At 45.8% G+C, this 8956-nt stretch overlaps 1 protein-coding gene across 1 annotated transcript; it reads left to right on the top strand.

The window, feature by feature from the left end:
* LOC148046140 (olfactory receptor 14I1-like) lies at positions 1-933 on the top strand. The gene has a single exon (XM_087714542.1). The coding sequence runs from the start codon at positions 1-3 to the stop codon at positions 931-933; it is 933 nt and encodes a 310-aa protein (XP_087570668.1).
* The last annotated feature ends 8023 nt before the right edge of the window (positions 934-8956 follow it).

The following is an 8956-nucleotide window of genomic DNA, read 5'->3' as shown; positions in this document are numbered from 1 at the left end:
ATGGATAATGACACATCTGAGTTTCTTCTTTGGGAAGTCTCAGAAATTTGGGAGCTACGGGTTATGCACATAGCTTTACTACTGATATTGTATTTAATGACATTATCAGGGAACCTTCTTATCATCTCTGCTGTTGTTTGTGACTATCACCTTCACACCCCCATGTACTTCTTTCTGTTGAATTTAGCCATGCAGGATATTGGTTCCATTTCAGTCATTATCCCCAAAGCTGTTTTTAATTCTCTCATGAATATTAGGACAATATCTCATCGTGGATGTGTTTCCCAAGTCATGTTCTTCATGTTTTTCTTGAGCTGTGATGTATACCTTCTAACTGTGATGGCATATGATCGGTATATTGCCATTTGTAACCCTTTACAATATGAAATGATAATGAATAGGAAAGCTTGCATGAAAATGATTGGTGGTGTATGGTTTGCCAGCTTTCTCAATTCTTCATTACATACTATTTCCACTTTTATTACTCCATTCTGTTCTAATATTATTCATCAGTTTTACTGTGAAATCCCTTATTTACTTAAGCTTGCCTGTCCTGGTGCGTATGCATCTGAAACTGGAGCTTTAATCTTCAGTACTACATTAACACTAATTTGTTTTACTTTTGTCCTTCTGACTTATGTACGTGTCTTCTCAGCTGTTCTGAGAATTCCTTCAGTTAATGGAAGGAAAAAGGCCTTCTCCACTTGTCTGCCGCATCTTCTTGTCTTCTCCCTATTTGTGTTTACAGCTTTCTTTGCTTATTTATCAGACATATCTGTCAATTCATTCTACCTTGGCTACATAATTACAATCCTGTATTCCATTATTCCACCCATGACTAATCCATTGATTTACAGCATGAGAAACAAGGACATCAAACTTGCTCTTTCAAGACTTCTTAGTCAGAGATTATATAATTTTTTAAAAATATGAACTGTCTACCTATCTATGTATACATTTGATCAGGAAAGGGAAAAATAGACATACAATGTATATTGATATAATCATCACATTTATTGCAAATTATTCTAGCTTATAATGTTCCTTTTGTTCTTTTATAAGTTTCATTTCATCTTTGTTGATGTGGCTATGGTCCCTTAAGCCAACACTAATTCCTGGTGAGTATGAAACATGTTTCTCAGTTTTGATGGAAGTATTTTCAAAACTGGACTGCCAACATTTTATTTCAAGTATCCATCTCACATGGGAAGATTCCTTCAAGTCAAATTCAATTCTAAGCAAGTTCATGGAGGGCTACTTTAAGAATTTTTATGCTCGGATCACATTTACTTTTATTGGCTCATTATATTAAATCCCAATATGACATGTTCATTCTCGTCCAAAATTATCTGCAACTTCAACTCCCTCTATCACTTCTTCTTTGTTTGTAAGAATCCAATATAGCTTTTTCTCTAATTCCTTCCTTCTAGCTTCTGGATGACAAAATTATCAGCTAGGTTGGTTATGAATCTGTTCAATCTCTCACTTTTTTCAGAGTTTATCTCCCATTTGATAACAGGGTAGTTAGTTATACTACTGTTGTAAAGTACCCTAACGATGCCTGCTTCATAATAAGTGACCGAATATTGTAATACAAAAAACAGTGATTTATTAATAGCTTCATTAGGCATTCTTCATTCATTTCAACCCAGCTACTGTAATCTGAGATCCGGCTTCACTGCCGCTCTGCATAGAATGTCAACACAGAGAGTTGACATCCGGCTCCCCTCACTTTTCAAAGGCAATCTGTACAAACAAAAACAATTTGAGTACCAGTATGGGATTCAAGGCTGCGTCCTCCCCCCAGGCTTATTTGGATTTTTTCATGGAATCTCTCTATAAGGCGATCAGCCTGGATATTTCTACTCTTTACCCAAAATGCCTCTGACAAGGGATAGCCCTTCCACTTAATTAAGTTCTAAAGTTGCCTCCTGTGCCACCTCGAATCAAGGATGTATTACACCTCATAATAGGTTTGGCTTCCTATGACCATAGGGCCCGGGGGTTCCAGCGGCAGTGGTCTCAGAGTGGATCCGACCACAGGTTTTAAGAGGCTATGGAATACTGGGTGTACCTTCCCTAGCAGTCGGGGCAGTTTCAGTTGCAGTGAGACTGGGTTGATGATCTTTACTATGGGGAATGGTCCCCCAAATTTTGGTCCCAGTTTCTTGCTAAGGAGTCTTAACCTCAAATATTTTGTGGAGTCTTAACCTCAAATATTTTGTGGAGAGGTAAACCTTCTCTCCTACCAGGAATGGTCGTTGCAGAGCTTGGTGCTTATCTGCCTGTTTCTTATAGGTTTGTGCTGCTTTAGCTAGCACTTTTTTCACATTCTCCCAGGCTGCTTTTAGCATTGACATCAAGTCAGTCAAGCTGACTGAAAAAGGGACACCACTTGGATACTCAGGCATTGGGACGAAGTCCATGCCGTTCACTTCTTTGAACACTGTTATTCCTATGCTGCTGTGAACAGCATTATTGTATGCAACCTCAGCGAAGGTCAGAAGGTCTGCCCAGTTGGACTACTGATCCAGTTCATGTAGCACCTCAGGTACTGCTCTTTCATAGCATTCAGTCTCTCTGCCCCCCCCCCCACATTAGTGCTTGGGTGAAAAGCTGAGCTAAGGCCCTGGGATGACTCAATGGACCTCTGGAACTCCCTCCAGAACTTAGCTGTGAACTGGACCCCTCTGTCTGAGATAATTCTTCGAGGTACTCCATGCAGGCAGTAGATGTGCTTCAGGAACAGTTTGGACAGCTTATGAGCTGAGGTAGTCCGCTACAGGGTATGAAGTGTGCCTGTTTGGAGAACAGGTCTATTACAGTCCAAATCACCATGTTTCCCCCACTTTTTGGCAACTCTACTATAAAGTCCATTGCAATCTCCTCCCACGGCCTCGTTGGCTCTGCTATTGGCTGCAGCAATGCGGGGAGGTTTCCTGGTCACCTCATCATTGTGGTGCAGATGGTGCAACTTTTCACATAACTGTCCACATCTTTCTTTATTTTGGGCCACCAGAACTACCTCTGGGCTAAGTGTAATCTCTTTAGGAATCAAAAGTGCCCTGCAGGTTTTGCATTGTGGCTCCTCTGGAGAATTAGAGTGCGTAGGGATTCTGGGACATAGAGTTGCATCCCCTTCCATGAAAAGTCATCTCTTTTAATCAGAATGTGTTGGCTGTTTTGGAACCAAGGGTCTGATAGCAGTTCAGTTTTGAGTCTCATGGTTAGGTCACCTTCTGGTTGGTTATGCTGGTCACAGTGTTGTCATTTGTACTGGGGCATGCAGGAGAGGGCATCAGCAAGAAAGTTCCTCTGCCCTGAAATGTGTTTTAGTACAAAGTCAAAGCATCTGAAATATTGAGCCCATCAGACTTGTTTGGGTGATAGTTTCTGTGGGGTCCTAAGAGCCTCCAGATTCTTATGGTCAGTCCAGACTTTGAATGGTTTCTGGTCCCCTTCCAACAGGTGTCTCCAGGTTAGCAGTGCCCATCTCACCATGAAAGCCTCCTTTTCCCATGCAGCCCATCATCTCTCTGTGTCTGTGAGCTTGTGGGAGGTTTAGGTGCAGGCCTGTAGGTTTTCTTGGTTGTTTCTTTGGAGTAGCACTACTCCCACTGCCATGTCACTGGCATCTGCTTGAATCATGAAGGGGTGCTCGGGGTCAGAGTCAGCACTGACTCCTTTGCAAACATTTCTTTTAGTGTCTCAAATGCCTTTTCGCAGCTTAAGTCCCACTGTAGAGGTTGTCCCAGGTGAGGTTTTGTTCCTGAACTCCCTGTCTTCAGAAGGTCCATCAGGGGTTTGGCAATTTTCACAAAGGAGGGGATGAATTGCCTATAGAAGTTCACAAACCCTAGGAAGCTTTGTAGCTATCTGCGGGTGCAAGGGGGTTGCCAGCTTAGGACAACTTGAACTTTGGCTGGTCCATCTCTATTTCCTCATTTGACACTCGGTAGCCTAGGTAGTCTAGTCGCTCATGGTGGAATTCACATTTTGATAGCTTGATGTACAGGTTGGCTGCCAGAAGTTTTTCTAATACTTGGTGGACCAGGAGTAAGTGGTCGTTCATGGTCTCAAGGTAGATGAGGATGTCATCCAGGTAGACAAGGACCCCCTTGTAGAGGTGCTCATTCAACACCTCGTTTTTTAACTGCATGAACACTGCTGGGCTCCCTGTAGTGCAAAAGGCATCACTTTGAATTGGAAGCTCCTTAGGGGGAAGTTGAATGCTGTTTTCCACTCATCTACTTTCCTAATCCATATTCGGTAGTATGCCTCTCTGAGGTCTAATTTGGTGAAGACTTTTCCCTTGGCCAAGTGAGATAGCATATCTTTCATGAGAGGGAGTAATTATAGGTTGTGTACGCACACACCATATATCTGTCGAAAGTCCACACACAGTTCTGTCTTTTTTTTCTTTGAAGAGGACTGGCACTGCAACCTGTGGCTTGGCTGGCTCGATGAACCCCCGTGCTAGGTTTTTGTCTATGTATTTGCTCATTTCTTGCATTTCCAAGGGTGTCATGCATACAGCTTGGGTTTGAGTAGTTTTGTTCCGGGGATGACAATCTGCCCCATGGGGGGGGGGGCGGCAGAATGTTGCATTCTGTATTCAGTAAGGTCCTGATGTTCCCCTGGGATCTGTTTGGTCTCTGGGGTTTCATCGGATGTGGCTGCCCAATGTTCTGGTGTGCTCTTTTGGGGGTTCCCTGCTTGGATGGTATTTCTGCTTGCTGGTGGAAAAGGGGTTGGGGCCCCTTTTCTATCCTAAGCCTGCAGATACCTCCTTGCCACCAGATGGTTGGTCTCCACTTGTATAGCCAGGAGAGTCCCAGTATGACTGCATCTGTCATTTGGGGGGCTATTATGAATTGAATTACTTCCCAGTGATCCACTAGTTCTAGTCTCACTGGTTCAGTCAGGTAGGTGGCATAGGCTTCCCCCATTAGGGACCCGTCGACCTGTTCAAACCAGATTTGGTGGCCCCGTGTTTTTGCTCTGCTCCCCAGTTTCAGGACTGTGGTCAGGTTGATCAAGCCCTGAGGACGTGGACAAGGCCATGAGAGCTGTAGGTGCCTCCACATGCGTGCTGGACCCGTGCCCCTCCTGGCTGGTTGTAAACAGCAGGGAGGTGACACGGGGCTGATTCCAGGCGGTTGTTGCCGCCTCCCTATGGGAGGGGGTCTTTCCCCCCACTTTAAAGGCGGCGGTGGTGAGACCCCTCCTGAAGAAACCATCTCTGGACCCAGCCGTTCTAAACAACTATCGTCCAGTCTCCAACCTCCCCTTTGTGGGGAAGGTTGTTGAGAAGGTGGTGACCTTTCAGCTCCAGCGGTCCTTGGAGGAAGCCAGCTATCTTGATCCATTCCAGTCAGGCTTCAGGCCTGGCTACAGCACAGAAACCGCTTTGGTCACATTGACCGATGATCTCTGGAGAGCCAGGGATGGAGGCCATGCCTCCATCCTGGTACTCCTTGACCTCTCTGCGGCTTTCGATACCATCGACCATGGTATCCTTCTGCGACGACTGCGGGAGGTGGGGGTGGGAGGCACTGTCTTATGGTGGTTCTCCTCTTACCTCTCGGACAGGTCGCAGTCGGTGTTAGTCGGAGGGCAGAAATCGACCCCCAGGCCCCTAACATATGGGGTGCCGCAGGGTTCGGTCCTGTCCCCCCTTCTTTTTAATATCTACATGAAACCGCTGGGTGAGATCATTCGACGGCACGGGATAAAATACCACCAGTATGCAGACGATACGCAGTTGTATCTGTCCGCCCCGTGCCAACTCAATGAAGCGATGGACGTGATGAGCCAGGGCCTTGAAGCTGTTAGAGACTGGATGGGGGTTAACAAGCTTTTACTCAATCCAGATAAGACCGAGTGGCTGCTGTGCTTCCCTCCCACTAATTGGCCAAGTGTTCCATCTCTCAGGCTGGGGGGTCAAATACTACACCCCTCAGATAGGGTCCACAACTTGGGAGTCCTCCTGGACCCACAGCTGACCTTTAAACATCATTTGTCAGCTGTGACCAGGGGGGCATTTGCCCAAGTTCGCCTGGTGCACCAGTTGCGGCCCTACCTGAACCGGGAGGCTCTCACAACAGTCACTCGTGCCCTTGTGACCTCTAGGCTGGAATACTGCAATGTGCTCTACATGGGGCTGCCCTTGAAGAGTATTCGGCGACTTCAGCTGGTCCAGAATGCAGCCGCGCGAGCGATCGTGGGTGCACCTCGTTTCACCCACGTAACACCTATCCTCCGCGAGCTGCACTGGCTGCCTGTTGATCTCCGGGTGCGCTTCAAGGTGCTAGTTGTCACCTACAAAGCCCTTCATGGTATTGGATCTGGGTACTTGAGAGACCGCCTACTGCCAATTACCTCCACTAGGCCAATAAGATCCCATAGATTAGGCCTCCTCCGAATTCCATCAGCCGGCCAATGTCGACTGACAACTACCCGGAGGAGAGCCTTCTCGGTGGCTGCTCCGACCCTCTGGAACGAACTCCCCGTGGAGATTCGTACCCTCACCACCCTCCAGACCTTCCGCGTAGCCCTTAAATCCTGGCTGTCCCAACAGGCCTGGGGCTAAAGACTCCAACCCCACTCGAATAGTATGACTGTTGTGTTTTTTTATTGATGTATTGTCTTCATGTTTGTAACTTGTTTGTCCTTCAAACAAGTAACTTGTTTGTCCTTCCCTCCCCCTGAATTGTGAGCCGCCCTGAGTCCCCTCAGGGAAAAGGGCGGCATACAAATAAAGTAAACAAAAAAAACAAGCATGTAGTGCAGCCTGAATCTATTAGGGCTTGAAAATCCCCCTGGCTTCCTGTCTTTGGGACTGTGAGGCATTTTGGAAAAAGGAAAGGACGAATTGGTCCTCTCACCATTGGGTCATTTTTGCCCTTGTCACTGTAGGATTCTGGTGACTGGTCATTATTGCCTTGTGTTTTCCCCACCTTCATCTATTTGGGGAGGGACCTCTACATCCTTCCAGGATGCATGGGTAGCCCGTTTGTGACCGCGTTCCCGTCATGCCCTAGTAGTAGCTCAGGCCACAGCATCAGGTTTGGAGTGAGCACATGGATGCTATATCTCCTTGGCCCATCTCCTTGCATCTGTAGCATTTTAGTGGACTTCGAGGGAGGGCTGGTCTCAGGGCCCACTATGGTGCTGTGATTCTCCATCGGCTGTGTGGTTTCCGGTTAGGTTGACCTCTCTCTTTTGTGTCTGGTTGCTTTCTTATGTGGTTGGCATGCAGCCCGCTGTCAACTTTTATTGCTACTCGGAACTACTCAGAGAGTCAGTTTGGCATGTCGCGGTAGGCATTTACTTGGGCAATCTGCTGGTCCAGACTTGTTCTGAAAAAATACACTAACAGATGCTCTGGTAAAGGGGGTAGCCTTTCAATGACTCTCCTAAATTCGTGGATGTGCTCTTTGATGGGGGGGACCCTTTTCTTTAGGTCACTGAACTCATCATCCGCATACAGGCCCTCCTCCACCTCCTCAAATCTGACTTCTAGCAGTCATAGGAAATAATCTATGCTTTGCAGTTGTGAGGGGGCTCTCCTCTTGTGGAGGGCTGCTAGCCATTCCCTTGCTTCTCCCTCTAATCCTTCTGCGATAGTATTCACTATGGTTCTGGGGGATGAGTAGAGGTGTCCATAGCATTCCAGGTGGGCCTCAGCTGAGTCAAGGAATAGGGTTAACTGGTCTGAGTTCCCATCAAACTTTCCTCTAAATTGGGGTGGTTTAATCAGCAGTGCCCTTCCCTCCTCCTGTTGGCCTCTGTATGCTTGCATTTGATATGTCTGAGATACTCCTCAGTTCTAATTCAGAGGGAGGGTGGAGATTGTCTGCTCTGGGCAGCCTGCCTGCTATGTGGGAGAGGCACTGGCTTCATCTTCCTTCTAATGGGTGGAGAAGTGGGGCTGCGTTCTCATGTGCTTCTCATCATCTCAAGAGGATCCACTGCTCCTCCCCTCTATTTTGGCATGCATAATGGCCTTTCTTCATGGAGGGTGATCTTGTCAAATTCCTCTCTCTGTTGCGCTATGGAACTTCACAGGGGCTCCATTTGGGGCTTTGCGGGCCTGGCTTTAGCTGTTTTTAGGGGTTGATTACTTATCTCCTCTTGCTTCTCTCATCTCAGCTTTGATGCCTAATAGCTGCTCTCCAGCTCTGTTTGGATAGCTGGCCTTTTGCCATGGTCTTCTGAGTTTGACACCCCCGATATTTAAAAGTGAAAGATGGCTGTCTATAAAGTACCCTAATGATGCCTGCTTCATAATAAGTGACCGAATATTGTAATACAAAAAGCAGTGATTCATTAACAGCTTCATTAAGCATTCTTCATTAGGTATTTCTTATTTGCAGCCATCTTTTTTCCTTTTTTTATTTGCTTTTGCCCATGTTTCTGTCCTCCCTTCAACCTGTCATAAATCATAGCTTCATTCATTTCAACCCAGCTACTGTAATCTGAGATCCGGCTCCACCGCTGCTCTGCATGAAATGTCAACACAGAGAATTGGCAACTGTGAAATGTTTCTACATTTGTTATTTTTATAGCAAAAAGTTCTCTTTGGTTGGTGGTCTGTAATAAATGCCTTTAACAATGTCATTTTTTAAAATATTGATCCATATGGAATTTAGGAGGTTTCCATTCCTTAATTTTGTGCATTTCTGTAGAGATATAGAGATCTTTTATATACAATGCAACTCCACTTCTTCTTTTGTTAGGTTGTTTCTTTTGAATAGTTTCTATCATTCCATCAGTACATTCCAGACATTAGCTTCATCCCACCAAGTTTTACTAATGAGAACTGTATGATATCTGCCTTTATGTACTAGTATTTCAATTTCCCCCATTTTGTTCCCTAAACTTGAGCATTAGTATATAGAGATTTGAGTTCTTAATGGCTCATGAGTATGTTTATTTTATCTCCTAATTTGCA

Source organism: Thamnophis sirtalis, unplaced genomic scaffold, assembly GCF_051295495.1.
Source record: "Thamnophis sirtalis isolate CommonGarterSnake01/CBP01778 unplaced genomic scaffold, rThaSir2_p1.2 scaffold_4, whole genome shotgun sequence".
Classification (NCBI taxonomy): Eukaryota; Metazoa; Chordata; class Lepidosauria; order Squamata; family Natricidae; genus Thamnophis; species Thamnophis sirtalis.
This window is presented reverse-complemented; position numbering and strand designations above follow the sequence as displayed.

Excerpts from the sequence above, each read along its gene's own strand:
- LOC148046140 (XM_087714542.1), top strand. The coding sequence starts at position 1 with ATGGATAATGACACATCTGAGTTTCTTCTTTGGGAAGTCTCAGAAATT.